This window comes from Psittacula echo (assembly GCF_963264785.1).
Source record: "Psittacula echo genome assembly, chromosome: 2".
NCBI lineage: Eukaryota > Metazoa > Chordata > Aves > Psittaciformes > Psittacidae > Psittacula > Psittacula echo.
In genome coordinates this window covers 115815948-115833356 of record NC_137737.1, presented here as the reverse complement: position 1 = coordinate 115833356, position 17409 = coordinate 115815948, and the positions used below count along the sequence as shown (strand labels likewise).

General features: G+C 44.9%; 1 protein-coding gene across 1 annotated transcript in view; it reads left to right on the top strand.

The window, feature by feature from the left end:
- Window positions 1–3497: 3497 nt before the first annotated feature.
- Window positions 3498–17409, top strand: part of KLHL14 (kelch like family member 14) — a gene marked incomplete at its 5' end in the record, with an annotated part of 62440 nt that continues 48528 nt past the window's right edge. The window contains one exon of the mRNA XM_080611537.1: window positions 3498–4438. Coding sequence (XP_080467663.1) covers window positions 3498–4438 — 941 coding nt within the window. The remainder of the gene's footprint in view (window positions 4439–17409) is intronic.

Genomic DNA, 17409 nt, shown 5'->3' with positions numbered 1-17409 from the left:
GGGATGGGGCTTGAGGCTTTTACACCGGGTAAAACTTTCTGTAAGTGCTCACCTGTCTCCTTTCATGTGCATTTCATTCAAGGGCATACATTCCACCTTTTTTTTTTTCTGTTTTTTCTTGGGGTTTTTTGTTGGTTTGGTTTTTTTTTCTTTTTTGACGATTGGAGGTTTGACAACAGACGAACAGAGCTATAAATGTGAGGGTGCAATACATCATGAGATAAAGTGTGGAGAACGTGTCCTCTACCAAAATGCCCCTTGGTGGAAAGAAAAAGCCGAAAGTGCCTACAATGAGAATTTCCTCTGTTTCTTACAACTATAAAGGATTAAAAATCAAAACAAAGGTCCAACCTATGGGCTGTGCTGTGCACGTTTCTAGGGTATCAGCTCTGTCAGAAAGTTGAAAGGTTACCTTTGTGAAATAGCAGCTGCTTTCCTGCCATTTGATTCAGGCTTCTGCATTGCAAAGTCTTGAAACTGAAAGACAAATCTGACAATATGCTAATCTTCCAATAAAAAAAAAAAAGTGACTCCTGAACCCTTATCTGTTGAAGAGCTGACAGTGAAGTTCAGAGACGGTTGTCTAACCAGACAAAACGATAGAGAAAATATGCCTTCAAACAAGATCATAAATCTTCAACAGTGCAAGGGAACAAATGTAAAGGGAACGTTTTACCACTAACACCATTTAGTTGCCTCACTTTCTTTCTCTCCCTTCCACCCCTCCAGCCTCATCATACTTGCAAGGAAGGGGGATGTATCCTGTCAAAGCTATAATATAAATACAAGGGGTGGGGGGGAGGGTGTGTGTGTGAAGATATTGGGTGCTGAAATCAGACATTATTTCCACCACATCTGGGGTGTGGGGGGAGAGCAGAGGCACAAACCAAATACTGTGCAACCTGAATACAACAAGCTCACACACACACACACCCCTCCCAGCATACACACACTCGCAGACAAAAAGTTTGCATATTGCACAAGGCGCTTGAAGATCATAAATCTATGCATGAGAAAGATGTAGTGGAAATTTTTGGGGGGATTAGAGTTTATTTTTGTCATCTCTGTGAGACAGCTACTCATTCATCCAGATCACAGCTAAGAAAAAAGCTGGTCACAGAAATTAGCAGTTTCAGCTCAGCAGCAAAGTCGCCAGCCTGTGAAGGCAGAGAGAAATTGACTAATTAGCAATGCGCACTAAAACTTGACGGTTCTTTATAGAGAGAGAGAAGAGAGAGGGAGAGCAAGAGGGAGGGAGGCGGGGGGGTGGGGGGGGGCTCGCTTTTTCCCCTTCTTTCTTCCAAAGATGTTTGAAATCGCAGTCATTTACGCTCGACAATTTTTACAATAGCCTTGAGCCATAATTTTGCGAGTCTCTCCAGCATCCATCCCCCTGTATGGTCTCTCTCCACTGGCCATGCACGACCGTTTCTCTCCCCAACCGTGGATTTCCTATTACTCTCGTTACGACTCACTGAGCCCCAGGCCCAAGGATAATGATGTGTTGTTTCTTGGTAGCATAATTTGTCACACGTACATTTTTTCTTCTTCTTCTCTTGCAGAAAGCTCTGCGCTCTCTCTCTCCCTCTTTCTCTCTCTCTCCTTCTCTCTCTCTCGTACATTTTCTTGCTGTTGCTAATTCATGGTGATCAAATGATGTACGACAAAATAAATTGTAAAGAGTGACTGCTCCGAGTTGGGAACCAGAAGGTTTTTGGTTGGTTTTTTTTTTTTTTTTTTTTCCCTTTCTTTTCTCTCTCCTTTTTTTTTTTTTTTTTTTTTTTTATTTATTTTTTCGGAAGGAGCGAGCAAACCTTTAAAAAGGAAGGACAATTGATTTTTTTTGGGGGGAGCTTAAGTGAACCTTTACTTTGGCAGCTGGTTGTGGAGCAGGTAAGTTTCTGGCCTTGTGTCTAACCGTCTCTGTGCATTTTCTCGTGTCTCCTGATTTGTTTGTTGTTGGGGGAGAGGAAAGGGGTGCCTGTGTGTGTGGGTGTGTGTGCTGGAAGTGTGTGCGAGGAAAGGGGGGGCAGTTGTGTAACGAACGCGTTTGCAGAATAAACTCCGATTGCAAGAAATGGGCAAAACGAGGAAGAAAGAAGGGGAGGGAGAAAGAGGAGGAGTGTGTGTGTATGTCTCTGTGTGTGTGCATGTATGCATGTGTGTGTGTGTGTGCGGTGGGGAGGGGGGGATTGACCGGGTCCACTTAAAGGGAGAGGCTCCGGGAGGTTTCTGTAGCCGGCGGCGGGGCGCGGACCGGGGCTGAGCGGCGGCGGGGCAGGGGAAGCGGCTGGAGGGAGCCTCTCGCTGTGCCGATAAATGGGGCGAGGCGGGGGTGAAGGGAGGCAGAGGAAGCCCAGCGCTGCTAAGGAGCTACTGAGCGCGCTGCAATGGCAGGAGCAGGTCTCGGCGGGATCCCGCTGAGGAGGAGGAAGAACAGCGGTGGCGGCGCTGCGCGGGATGCGGCCAGCGCGGGTCGGTGGCTGCGCAGACCCCGCAGGTGCGGCCACAGCTCGGGGCCGCCTCGCTGACCCCCCCCTTCCCGGGACGGGCACGGGGCCGGGTGTCGCGGCGGGGCCCGGCCGCTCCAAGGGGCTGCTGGGCAGGGCCCTGCTCCCCGCCCGCCTCCCCGTCCTTACCCCAACTTGAACTTCACGTAGTTACCGGAGTTACAGCAGCGGCGCCGTCTGCTGCGAGGAGAAGCGAGCCGGGCAGGACAGTGGCGGGCAGCCCCTCGCCGGGCCCGGGGCTGCTGCTCCCCCTCCACCCCCCCTCTTGCCCCGGTGTACGAAGTATTGCAAAGCCCAGCGGTGGGCCGAGGAGTGGGGCTCAACTCCGGGACCTGGCAGAGCCGGGGCCCCCGCCACGGGCACGCAGCCCCGCGGCCCCGGCGAGGAAGCTGGTCCCGGAGGCGCCGAGTTGGCAGAGCGGGCGGAGGGGGCCGGGGGCTGGCGGCGGGGCTGTTTGCTGCCTTCCCGGCAGAGTTTCAGTCACTTGGTAGTTTCTCTTGGCATCGCGCAGTTTGGGGAGCTTATTTTGTGTGTGTTTGTTTGCTTGGGTGCTTGGTGGGGTCGAGGTTTTTTTTTTGGGGGGGGGGTGAGAGGTGGCTCAGCTTTGAGAACGTCCCCGGCTTCCTTGCTCCTCCCCTGGAGAGCAGCCCGGTTTGCACCGAGGAGGGAGGAGAAAGGGGTGGTGTGTGTATGGGGGGGAGGGGGGCAAAAAATAAATCTCCTTCAGCCCTCCCAAGTTGCGGCCCCTCCGGGCGAGCCCGTCCGTGCCCGGGGTGGGGGGCGGCTCGGCGGGCGGAGAGGAGCCCGTCCCCGGCTGCATCCCCGCGCCACCCGTGCGCGCACGGCAAGATGCGCCCCCCGGGCCTCTAAAGCTCTTGTGTTTATTGTTGTGTCGTCCCGTGTGTCCCCCCACCCCGCTCTCCTTCCCACCCCTCTGCCCAGGTTGGAGGAGGGTTTAAAAGGCAGGTGTGCCGGAGGCCGCTCGCCATGTCCAGATCCGGTGACAGGACCTCCACCTTCGACCCCAGCCACAGCGACAACCTGCTGCACGGCCTCAACCTGCTGTGGAGGAAGCAGCTCTTCTGCGACGTGACCCTGACGGCCCAGGGCCAGCAGTTCCACTGCCACAAGGCCGTGCTGGCCTCCTGCTCCCAGTACTTCCGATCCCTCTTCTCCAGCGGCGGTGGGAGCGGCGGGCACCCCCACGCCCTGGGGCTAGGGGCCGGCGCCCAGGACGGGCTCGGGGGACCGCCGAAGGAGCCGCCGCCGCAGCAGCAGCCGCAGGAGGAGCCTGGCACCCCATCCTCCTCCCCGGAGGACAAGCTGCTGGCCAGCCCGCGGGCTATCAACAACCTGGTGCTGCAGGGCTGCTCGTCCATCGGGCTGCGGCTGGTGCTGGAGTACCTGTACACGGCCAACGTGACCCTCTCGCTGGACACGGTGGAGGAGGTGCTGTCGGTCAGCAAGATCCTGCACATCCCGCAGGTCACCAAGCTGTGCGTGCAGTTCCTCAACGACCAGATCTCGGTGCAGAACTACAAGCAGGTGTGCAAGATCGCCGCCCTGCACGGCCTGGAGGAGACCAAGAAGCTGGCCAACAAGTACTTGGTGGAGGACGTGCTGCTGCTCAACTTCGAGGAGATGCGCGCCCTGCTCGACTCGCTGCCCCCCCCCGTCGAGTCGGAGCTGGCGCTCTTTCAGATGTCCGTGCTTTGGCTGGAGCACGACCGGGAGACCCGCATGCAGTACGCCCCGGACCTCATGAAGCGCCTCCGCTTCGCCCTCATCCCGGCTCCAGAGCTGGTGGAGCGGGTCCAGTCGGTGGATTTCATGCGCACCGACCCCGTGTGCCAGAAGCTGCTGCTGGACGCCATGAACTACCATCTGATGCCCTTCAGGCAGCACTGCCGGCAGAGCCTGGCCAGCAGGTGAGGGGGGCGCCGGGGAAGACGGGGGGGGGGGGGGGAGGCGGCTTCCCTCACGAACGCCCCTCGGCGGCTTATGGCCGCGAGAGCGTGCGGGAGCCCCCGCGGGACTGGGCCGGTGGCGGGCAGGGACCGAGCGGGGACCGGGCCGGGCGCCCTCCGGTGGGGCGGGGGGCGGCGCAGAGGCTGCGACCGGGCCGGGCAGCGGCTGAAGGGCGACGGCGGGGCCGAGACACCCGCCCTCGGTGCCGCCAAACTTTTCGTCGCCTCCCCTCGGCCCGGCGGGGCCGCTGCGCCGGGGGGTGGCGGTTGGCGGCCTTCCGGAGCGGGGGGAGAACCGGCCAGGGCAGAGGCCGGCAGCGCGGAGCCGGGCAGCGGCGAGGAGTGGGAGGCCTCCTGAGAGGCGGCAGTGCCCGCCCCGCTCCCCGGCCTCCCGGCGCGCCGGCGGCGGTGGCAGCGCCCTCAGCCATCGTGCCCGGCCCGCGGGGCTCGTGTGAATGTGAGGTGTCACCGTGCGTGGGGGAACCTGTTGTGGTATTTGTTGTAGGCCACATTTATTTATTGTATTTCCCCCCACAATGCTACTCCTTAACAAGGAGTTGCATCCTCAGGGCGTTTTAAGCTGTAATATCCGAGTCCTAAATCTAATTAATTATATTCATCAGTAACTCCGTTATCTGTGCACACCCCAGTGTTTGGTGTTTGGACAATATGTCCGTATTGTGCATGGAAACTTGTGACTTCATAGCCCTTACGTCTATGACATGTCAGTTATTTTCATTTAATAAGGTAATGAATCATGGTGTCAAAGATTGACAATATGAGGTTGGTGTTAGGAAGTGAAAGCACAGCATGTAGTTTAATGAGCAGTAAATATACCCGAAATGAAGGGGATATTTATTTTTCTCCTTTTAAAATATGTTTATACTTCATTTCATTCAATGAATAGAAAGATAATACCATTTTCCAGTGGTATTATTATACAGTGGCACGGTAGGGCAGAAATCAAAGCCCACTTTGTATTATTCAGCTTTTTAACTAATAGGTGGGTATTATTAATGACTTAACAGCAGCAAGAAAAACTAGGATGTTATTAAATATTTTAGATAATATGCTGTGTTAGCATTAATGCAGAGGATTCTTTATATCTTCATATAATGGGTACCCTGATGCTTTAACTTTGGAAATGCTGTGCCTTCTTTCATTATCACTGGCTATCTCGCTATGTTAGTGTTTTGTTGTGCTTATCACCTTGCTGTCTAACCAATTCTCACTCGAAACCTTACAGTAAGAAATGAATACCAGCATTTTGCAGTGCAAACTGTTTCTGAGGCGCCGCTGTTGTAGCTGGTGCATACCCTTTGCATTTCAATATTCAAAACTGTTGACTTTCAAAAATGCGAAACCCACCACATCCTCCTTTTTCGAGGTGCTACACTCGGGGTGGAGGAATGCCGGGGCTTGTGTCCTGGTGGATTGCTGAGATACCAGCCGGCTTGGTTCAGTGAAGATACCTTCCAGCTTCAGTGGTCCATGTCATTTGAAGGATATGTAGTGGTGTTCCAACCACTGAATGCTTACAAGTGTCATGGATGCTGCGAGAATCTGATACTTCTGGTGCTGGGAGCTGGCTTCCCCTGTAAGTGGGAGTGTACACAAAAGGTTCCACTTTATGTAGACCTAGTTTGGATTCTAAGTTTTGCTTACTTAATGACTTACAGGAGACTTCAAATACCACAAATACCATGGGTTTTATTTGTAATAGGTCTGCACATATGTGCAGACAGTGGTATTTCAGAGACCCTTAACCATAGTTAAGGTTCACCTTTCTCAACTTTAATGTGTGTTTAATGACAGCATCTTAACTAGTTTCTCTTGATTGAGTTCTTTGGTGGTGGTGAAATCAGAGCAAAACTGTTTGGATTTCTCTTATTTATAAGCAGGCATTAGAACTTACTCAAAATGTTAAAATGTTGGAGATGCTGAAGTGCTCTGTGATACAGGATGCAATTGGTATATTTTCACTTTTGGTCTTGGATAATATTCCTGGGAATTCATAAAGGTCACAAAGGCCCATCTTTGAATCTTAATCACTGTAAGATTTCATCAGGCTGCCTAAATCTGCAAATGCCTTTTTAAACATGAATAAAGGATCATACACAAGACTATAGGGATTTCCAGACACGTCGTTCTTGTTACACATAGTTTCTCTAAAGTTGTAATTTGAACAGGTTGACATTCATTCAGTAAAATTTTATTTTAAGGAACAAAATCTTCAAAGAGTTCCTTAAATTATTGATTTGCAGAAGGAAATCTTTAACTAACAGCAAGGACTTTAAAACTTTGATTATCTCTTTGTGAGCAATGGTGACCTTGGTAATTTGGAATTTAAAGTTTAATAAAAGGTCATTCATAAAATATTCACATGTCTTTAGGAAGAGATTAACTGTTCCTCTTGTGCAGTATAATACATACTGAACAATTTGGTGTGCATTGATGAGAAATGGAAGCAGCACAGTTCTATAGCCACCTGCTTACTGCGTGTTGAAGAAATTAGGAGAATCACACTCAGAAGTAGAATCAGCGGATACCTTTTCTGCATTTTCTAAAAGAACGTATGTTCTATTGTAATATACTACTTAAAAACCACAAATGTGTACACATGCATATGTACATACCCATTTCTGTAATATCACTTTGGAGTACTTTGGAACTGAGGCCGCTTAAATTTCTTAAACAAAACAAGTACAATGGGAAGCTTGAAATCTAACTGTGAAATTAACATTGGTTATTTATTTAAACTTGGGGTTTATGTGGTAAATCCCATATGCTTGCTTTTGTGACAAACACAAGTTTTTACTGTTGTCAGGGCTGAAGGAAAGCAATTTTGGATCATAGGAACCAGTCTGTGCAGTGTGAGCAGAGTCGCTTAGAAAGTTTGTGCTACAAATGCAGATCCTGCAGTGCAAGTGATGCTGGGGGGCTAGTAGTTACCTGGGTTGTCTTTTGTGCCTCGGTGAAAAACACTGTTTACCTGCAGGGAGAGAAAATCTATTTTTCCTTGAAATTTCTTGAGAGAAGGTAACGCCTGAATGCCCTCATTCTGTAAAATTATGTTTTGAAGTACAGCAACTAGACAATCGTATTTTAAGAAGTTGAGGAATGACGCTCCTGACTTGTGAACCTTGGCATGAGTACCGAGGCTCAGGACTTCACCACAGCAGGTGTGTGTTTTGGCTCTGATCTGGCATTTGATCAGGTGCTCAACTCTAAGCTAAGTTAGCAATTCTGTTAACTCTGTGACAGTCACCTGCAGCAGGGCCTCAGCACGCAAGCTGCTATCACTGACTGACTCGTGAGGCGTAGTCAGTTTTGACATCAGTAGGAAAAATCCCAATTGATTTCACCACCCATTGTGGTGACCCTGAGTGTTAGGCTTAAATGATGTTTGGCTGTCCCCGAGAGGCATAGGTACATCTGTGCTGTGTCATGTTTTCTGTAATTCTGGGACTAAAATGCATTTAGATAGATGAATGCTCACCTTCCCATTATTTATTTGACTGTCTGGACTTCACTGGAGTATTGAGTTGATTAAAATGTCTCTGTGCTTTATTGTGTAATATAATATATTTTATATAATACATTGTATGTGTTTTCAATTTTTTAAAAGTTCCAGGTTAGAGCATTACCATGTTGCTGGAAAGAATGTCACTTTCAAAAATGAGTGAGCTAGTGAGAATTATTATTGCTCCTATGTTTACTTGCAACAATGAAAATGGTTAAAAACACATCACCTCTGTGAATTGACTAGCTTTTAACTTTAATTTTGCTTGTGCCTCATGCACAGTATAGCTGTAGACAGAGAAAGGAGCATTATAGAAAAACAGTTAAATTACAGGGCTTATTGTTAAATTATTTACCTAAATATTGTTGCCTTTTTGTAGAACATTGCTGTGATTTTATGGTTTCACTCACCTGTAACTATTTAGAATGACTTCTGTTCCAGACAGACATGAGAGGGAAGGCAGGGTAGGAGGAAGCAGCCCCTTGTGGCCTGGGAGTTGTTTGTTGGGTGCAGGACATATGCAGCTTTTCTTATTTGGGCTCATCAGCTGCTTCCAGGATTTGCAGGCATCAGGTACCTGAAGGCAGAGGGGAATGAAGAAAGTAAAGCTGGGAGAGGAAGATGCAGAAAAAGAAAGGAATTGAGATACCCCAGGGGAGAAACAGGACACAAGTAGCAGAAGCAAGGCAATACAAATGAGGGAAAAGGGGAGAGCAGGACAGTTTTAAAGGGAGAAAAGTGAAAGAGTAGGATAACAGACAGGAAAGGAGACAAGGAAAACAAAAAAGACCCTGACAGATAAACAGAAGAAAGGGAATGAAACAAAAGGGAAAAAAAACCCTAATTCTTAGCAGAAACAGCATCTGTTGTCAGTAACAGATGAGTGTTTTGGTGTCTGGAAAAGCTATTTCACATGTGGGGGAGGAAAAATGGACAGGGATCAACCAGCTGATGGAGATGGGAAAGGTCATAGGCAGGAAATATGGAATTAAAGAGAAAAAGAGAAGGAAGGAAAATAAAAAGAGGTAATTAGGCTAAGCCTGACCATGCTGTTTTCTGGGTTCAGTGAAGTCCCAGCATGTTCAGACCCAGCTGTTTTTCTATAGTTCTTGCTCTCTGGACTACTAGACTTCGGGGAGATTAGAAGAGCAAATTGTGGTCCTGATAAAGCTAACTGTAGAGATTTTTATTTTAATTCAATTGCAGTGGGAAGAGAGTGTCATCCACACTGCTTGGTGTTAGGTAATGTTAGTGAAAGTGGCAGCAAGTTAAACAGTGGCAGGTGATGAAGATGATATGGCCAGTTTTCACTCAGTAGGAAGGTGGTAAATGTTGAAGAAGGAAAATGTAAACTGCTAAATAGCATCAAACACGAGCATTTATGTGGAAGACTTCTGTACCCAGTCTGGTTTACTTTCTACAGAGGAGATTAAAAATTTGAAGAAACTGGTTACATCCCTTGGCAATTAAATATTTTCCTTCTTGAACACACTATTTTGTCTTCCAACCTCAGAGACTGCAGTTCAATTTGACCTAATTTTCTACTGAAATTTTTATAATATCTCAGTAGGACATGTTTGATGGCTGTATAAGGATTTGCATGGGTTTTTTCACTGTAATACGTTGTTGTGTATTACAACTGCCTGTCCCTTTGTGATCCTGACACCAGTATTTGGATTTTCAGCTAATATTCATACTCAGGGTTAATTGGAAGTGAGAAATATTTCAGACCCCAAATTAACATCTGAAATAACCATACTTTGAAATTTATCTTAATTATTAACATTTGCATTGTGGTGTAGATGAAGTGAATATAAGGCTCTGGGTTTTTTTAGATCAGGTCTTACATGTCTGAATTAATATTTGGAAATTGTACCTGTGTCAGGACTCTCTCAGGTGAGTTGCAGAAGGGAGACTGACACACTAGAGGCTGTGGAGAAATGAACCACAGACTTATAGTCAGTTTAATTCTAGTTAGTCTCAGCTACTTGCCTTGTTTGCCTTATGTGCCTACCTGAGTTTCACCTCCGCCAGTCCCTTCTCTTAAATCCTCTGCTACTATGGCCTCTGGCCCCCCAGTGCCCTTCTCCACCAGGCTCCCTACCTCACACTCCAATGCTGACTGGTCTGGATCTCTCATCTTGGCTCTCCAGATCTGTGCTGAAGCTGGCTGGGCTGTGCTGCTCCTTAGCTTTCTGACAGTGCCCCTTTTAGCACTTGAAGCAGCTTCAAGTATCTGCATCTCCAAACTCATTTCCAAGAAGGAAAATCTTTCACTGAATTTCAAGCCTCTTTGTTCTATAGGGAAAATTAAGTTAAAATAAACAAACAAAAAATTACCAAGCCACTCAAACTAAGGGCAAAGTGCCTGTGAAAATGGGAATTTCATTCTCTAATGCTGTACTTTAGCAAAAATGCTAACATTTTTAGCTAACATGCTAAACACCTGTGACTGACTGTGCAGCTCACTTACAAATCCTGCTGGTCCCTAAAAGAACAGGCCTGTCTCACATGAGACATGCCTATGCTAGTCTTGCCCATGCTTTGCTAGCGCAATTCAGGACTATCCTGTCAGAGAGCATAGGTCATACAGGTGGTGCACTTTGTGGCCTGGTGTCACTTTAGTTTGTTCCCTATAGCAGAAGAATATGGAGGTTCTAGGTCTGTAACTGCTGAGCAGTAAAAAATGGAACAGAGCTGTGATGGTGTGATTGTTTGGATTTGTACTTGAAGAGAAAGTATAGTGAGCATTGGAGGCAAGGGGAGTGAGGAAAGCAAACATAGATCACAAAATTGGCAGAAAATAGTTTGCCGGGAAGAAAGCTTTGGTTCTGTTAAGCTCACATTATGGAAAAAATCCTCATAATCTGTAAAAACACCACTTTTTCTTTTCAGACAACTCCATGTTTTAAAAATCAGAGCAGCTTTCTAAATCAGGCTGAAGTTTGTTATTACCCTTTGTAGAATATGTCCTGAAAAGAATGAGCAGGGAAGTTAATAGGAATCCTGAGTGAAAGTTTTGAGCTAGGCTCTACTGCTCCATAAACATCTCTGTTGCTGATGTTGATTTTGTTGAAGCAGATACTGAGTGGTATTGCAGGTTTACCAAAGGACCACCTAAAGGAATTAAAGAATATCGTAAGTTGAAATTCATTAGTAGATACTTCCTGGCATCATTTCTGATATTTGCTGCCTCCCCGAAATTTTCTTTAAGGATCGTCATGCCTAGTACTTAGTAGTCGACACTTCTTGCCATGTTCTTGGAAAGCAGACAATAAACTTCAAGCAAATATTGTCAGCTGCCAAGTTCAATGGAAACAGACGGTTTGCAGTGAAGCTGGAAGTAAATAGAAGTTGATGCCACAGTTGGTTCTTCCTGCCTTCCCCTGACTGCTGCCTCCCTTCAGACAAAAAAAACCCAACCGAATACTGGAAAAGGTAACTAGTCATAAGCAGCAATTTGTGTTTCTTCCACTTGGCTTCCTAAGGAGGAGCCTCAGCTGGGGAGAGCACAGCCTCTGATGCAGAGAGCTCCTGCCATCATGGACATCTGATATAGAATCAGACAGAAAAAGGACCTTACTGACTTTTCACAGTCTGAAAATCAAAAAGAAGAGTTGATTGAAATTTCCTAAGGGAAAAATGGGGATTTGACTACTCTGAAGCATTCTATAAACATTTCAATTTTACACCTCTCTTGAAAGCAGCAACAACAAAGAAACAGGCAAAAAAGGAGGTGGGGAAGGGAAAGCAAATTGCAAAAGCAAAAAAAAAAAAAAAAAAGAAGAAAAGGTAAAATAGCTTTGACATTTTCCTTAGTTTTATTTTTAAAAGTATTCAGGATCAAGGGAATTTCTTTAAGGTTTTTCAGAACTTCCAACAATATAGAAAATCAGTTCTTTGCATAGTTTTGCTAATAAGATTGGTGACACGTGAGGGTTTGTGACTTCTTTACCAGTATAAGCTTTGCTAGTAAAATTAATTTTATTCAAATCCCTTAGAATGCTTCAAATAGTCACTGTGTGGCTAGTAAGGATATCTTTAGCATTCAGATCTCAGTGAATTTAGCGACTTGTGTTCAAATGATCTATTTGTATAGATATTATCACTATACAAGTACTATTCATGATATCACGTAGGCAACACACGTATTAAAGCCTGTCTCAAGGTAAGGAACAACAGTTTTGTGTACCAATACAGCAACCTTGGCAAGATTCCGTATGGGAAAGCTACTGAGCATTTTTTCTGGGGAATTGTACCAGTCTCCTGTCAACATGAAGAATAAGCTGGCAATACAGGGAGACAAAGATGAGAAGGACATTCCTGTGTGTTCCTCCCAAAGGAACGCTGATGGTAGATGCCACTCTTCCAGGATACTTGCCCACCCCTAAGCTACCTATTAGTTCAGAGGCTCTTCTTGCAAAAGGAAGGGACATTCAGTTCAAAAATCTTCCAGCTAAAAAAATACTGCAACTCTTCAAGATTTACTTAGGGACTGTTCTAAACTAGCAACAGCAGTGCGATTGGATTCATAAAGAAAAACCAGTTTTTCCAGACAGATTCTAAGTTATAGGGAGATGAGAAACTGGCAGCCGTAGAAATAGAGGAAACTTTTAACTTGTAAGGTAACTTTGCAACAGTTAAGTGTGGCCTGTCAGACAAAAGATTCACTTACCCTTAGACGTCTGCTTTTTAGATAGAAAAAAGGAAATGTTATTGTTGGAGCAAACAGTGAGTTTCATTTTTTTTTTATGTTCATTTATTTAAAAAAGAATGCATTGGGGGAAAAAAATCGAATTGATTCAGAGGACAAAAACAAGTCAGTGTCTGCATCAAATCATTCCCAGCTTAGTATTTCTGTTCCTAAACTTCAGTCTGTCAGTGGTCAACAACATGTACTAAATGAGCAGGAGAGCAGGAGTCTCCTGGGCATCACCGAAGCCCTTCAGTGAATGTTACGGTGTGCTCTGCTGCAATGAAGAGTTGTACTCAGGGCCTTCTGCTAAGCACGAGAATGAAAAAGATGAAAAGCAAAATCTTCATGGCACTAAAATGAATTATAAGACTGATATTCAGGTACAGCATAAACAGAAATTCTTTTCACACTCTTTCAATTGTGCCTTAAGTGTGCCTTAGAAGAGTCAGAAAAAATCAATTAATAAAGCAACATTCATACATTCTGCGTGGTTTTGAATATATTTTGAACGTAAGAGATGAATAATTTCTTCATCATAATTTATGGAACCTCAGCATGCTTTAGGTTTTGATAAAATTGAGATACGCTTTTAGGTAAGTCTTGAAATTAAAAAATTATTAAAGACCTATGTAAGGTCTTTAAGGCCCATAAGGAGAAGAATATTCCTGGTGAGCCAGAGGTGCAGCAGAAGCCTGATCTGCGGGACTTCTGATGGCTGTGAGAGCTCAGTTCTTCCCCTGGCAGTATTGTAGGGTTAAGAAGAGATTCTGGATGCCTATCCACCTGCAGGTTGTGATGTTGATTAATTCATCCTATGTGATAGCAAAACCTCACAAAATCTCTCCATCCAAAATAAATTTTACATTGTATTTTATGGCTTTCATAGAGTTCATAGTTAAACTGCCAGGTAATGGTATTTTCTGTCTATTAAACACGTTACTAATCATGGCTATCTTTGCAGTCAACTATGGCCAAAATCCATTGAAATAAGCAGTTTTCGTATGACACTTCTGTTGCACTGAAATGCCTATCCAGGACCAGGGAAGGTAGTTGTCAAAGATCTCATCACATGTTCTGTGATGGCAAAACAGTTCCTTCAGTCACAGGCAAATGAGTGCTTGCAGCATCAGTTCAAAGCTGCAGACTGCAACTAGAGTCTCCATTACATTTTTGTTGGACACAGCACTCCTTCAGGTGCCTTTTTACAAGAAAAAGGTTGCTAAAGACCATCCCGGTTTCTGAAGATTAAATGAAGTCTTTACTGTTAACAAACAAAAGGTCTGTAACTGAAATGCTGATTGGGAAGGTGTATTTATCTCTTTGTATATTACCTTGAGGTTGGTATCTAAAGCTCACTGCAGTATTTTGTTTCTGCTTCAGGTTAATACAGCCAGTATTTCAGAGATTCTTGCTACTTGTTGTTTCGACAGTATCACTATGTGTCGGCCTCCAGTTTCTCAATCCTTTGATGTAACCAGATTTGTGGTTGTAATTAAATGTCACCACCCACTCACCTGCTCTTGCTGGACCACGGCTGGTCTTCTAACTAGGTTTAATTGTGCCTGAATTCAGCAGGCAAATACCTGAAGTTCAATTTGGCTTTGCTGTGTTTAAGGTCAGCACTCAAGCAGGAGGAAGGCATTCCATCTCTGTGAGGTCCTTGGTCTGAAAAGCCACCTGGCTCGCTTCATACTCAAAGCCACAGTGATAGCACATATTAAAAAAGAATTAATGATCCAGGTTTTTAGTTCTATTATAGCCCTGAGAAAGGTATAGTTGAATAGTTTGGGGGTATGGGGAGTCATTTGTTATTTTTTGTGGGGTTTTTTTTTAACTGATGACCATGACCTAAGGTGCAGTTTTCTTTCTGATGTGTAACACTACACCAAGTGCGTTAAGAACCACAGGATTACCATTTCATTGTTGTATTCTTTCCATTTCTTTGTATTTGCTAATGCAGAGAGGGAAGCCTTACTGCATTGTTTAAAAACTGGAAGAGTCTGGAGCAAACCTGTTGTTGTTGGGGCTTGTTTTCTTGCCAGCCTTGGTAGAATGAACTTTTACTAACTGCCCAGATAAGAAAAGCCCATCAGTGCAAGATTGATGGATATGCTAACAAAGAAAAACAATGTTCAAGAAGAGTATTTCCCATTCATGTGTTTTCCATTAACATGAGGTTAATGGAAAGGTTGGGAAAGAGCTTTGGGTGGGAGTGGTTGTCAGGAGTATTGAGGTCTGTTACTGTCATTTCTACTGCTTCCTTGTGAGTTGATAAACTCTCCTGGGCTCAGCATTTTGCCCTGTGTATTCATGGTTAGTTTAGACTACAGACCCATGACCTGAGTTTTAGCCTGATGCACATCTGCTGCTAGCTTTGAAGTGAGTAGGATTTAGGTATGTTGATGGGTATTCAGCATCTCTGAAAATGAAGCCCCCTATATGAGTGCTCAGATTCCTAGGTTTGTGTGCCTCAAGGAAATGATACAAGTTTGAAAACGTTGACTTTAAAACGTAGTTTGGTTTCCAGTCTTGTAAGTAGACAAAATAAACTTCACACCACATGAGGTACCCAGGGACTTAATTTAGATGAATTAAGTGTTTTAAAATCTTTGCAGGACAGAAACTGCAAAGTGTGTGCAGAATGTTAAAACACATATATGTTCATTAATGAGAAATAGAGTTTTGGATTCTAGGTATAAGAAATCCTTGTTCGATAAGGTATGGATATATTTGTCTTAGCTTTTTGCCATGACATCAGCCTGCCTGGTCATGGTTAACATTATTTTAGCCTTCCCTGACCAGGGCCCGCTACTGTTAATTGAACACAAGATGATCATAACAGCCTTGCTAGGGACATTGTGAACTACAGAATGTAACTGAATAGTATATTACATTGCAAAATAAGGACTATGAAAAGAGAGTGTTTCAGATACAGTGTGGAGTGTTTCACGTGGTAATCTTGAGTTATCCAAATAGTGAACATGTAAAATGAGGGAAAGAAACTTTTTCTTGTTAAGATATTACACATATTTTTAAATTCTACCTTCATCATAGTGTTTCAGTGAATTACATTTTTATTAGTATTTGGAAGAGTCATCTGCATATGAGCAGTGATCAATTCCGTGTCTTTCATATTTCAAAATGTATTTGAAGATTTTAACAGTACTGCTCAGTGCAATATGAAACACAAAAATAACGTAATAAAGAGTTACATTTCTTTTTCAAAACCTAAGATGTAGTGATTCACACCAAAACTTAAAAAGCAGAACTAGCTCCAAGAAAATGCATCAGTTTAAAACATGCATATCTTTAGTCACTGTATTATCTTAACTTGGTTCACTGGAAGAGCTCTTAATACAGATGAATTAGATACTTTGAGTAAAAAAACTCCTCTCTTCTTTGTCGTGTGAGAGTTCCCTGTACTTTCGTAGAGACTGTGCTGGCTATTAAGTTCTTATGAAGCTTTCATTAAGGGCTTCTGTTCATGCCACTTTCCACTTTAAACATGTAAAAACACTAAATATGTTTTAAACATTCCCATATAGCAGTGCTGCTCCTTCTCAAGAAACAGTTCTCTGATTGTTTGGCTGAAAAAGTAATGTTAAGGATAGTTGCAGCTGCCAGAGTCTGGAAACTCAGAGTCACATCTGACATTTCATTCTTCACCTTAACTATTGAGCCTTGGCCATTCATTGGTTTTTCACAGTGCTTTGGAGTTAGAAGGGAGTTTTACAGATGAAAGATGAAAATCAAAATAAACTCCTTTATCAAGTAAACCTTGCAAGGGCATTCTGAATTTTACAATACACAAGGAGTTGATTGTCATATAACATACAGCACAAGAGGGTTGGAATAAACAATTTATTCGCTATCATTAGGGATGGCCATGCATAACTGACTTACGGTTCTGGCTTGCTCTGCCACTTGTTGCATGTGCAGTCATAGAATCATAGAATAGTTAGGGTTGGAAAGGACCTTAAGATCATCTAGTTCCAACCCCCCTGCCATGGGCAGGGACACCTCACACTAAACCATGCCACCCAAGGCCTCATCCAGCCTGGCCTTGAACACCGCCAAGGATGGAGCATTGACAACCTCCCTGGGCAACCCATTCCAGTGCCTCACCACCCTCACAGGAAAGAATTTCTTCCTTAGATCCAATCTAAACTTCCCCTGTTTAAGTTTGAACCCGTTACCCCTTGTCCTGTCACTACAGTCCCTGATGAAGAGTCCATCCCCAGCATCCTTGTAGGCCCCCTTCAGATACTGGAAGGCTGCTATGAGGTCTCCACGCAGCCTTCTCTTCTCCAGGCTGACACAGCCCCAACTTTCTCAACCTGTCTTCATACGGGAGGTGCTCCAGTCCCCTGATCATCCTCGTGGCCCTCCTCTGGACTTGTTCCAACAGTTCCATGTCCTTTTTACGTTGAGGACACCAGAACTGCACACAATACTCCAAGTGAGGTCTCAGGAGAGCAGAACAGAGGGGCAGGATCACCTCCTTTGACCTGCTGGTCACGCTCCTTTTGATGCAGCCCAGAATACGGTTGGCTTTCTGGGCTGTGAGCGCACGCTGAAGCCGGCTCATGTTCATTTTCTCATCGACCAACACCCCAAGTCCTTCTCTGCAGGGCTGCTCTGAATCTCTTCTCTGCCCAACCTGTAGCTGTGCCTGGGATTGTTCCGACCCAGGTGTAGGACCTTGCACTTGGC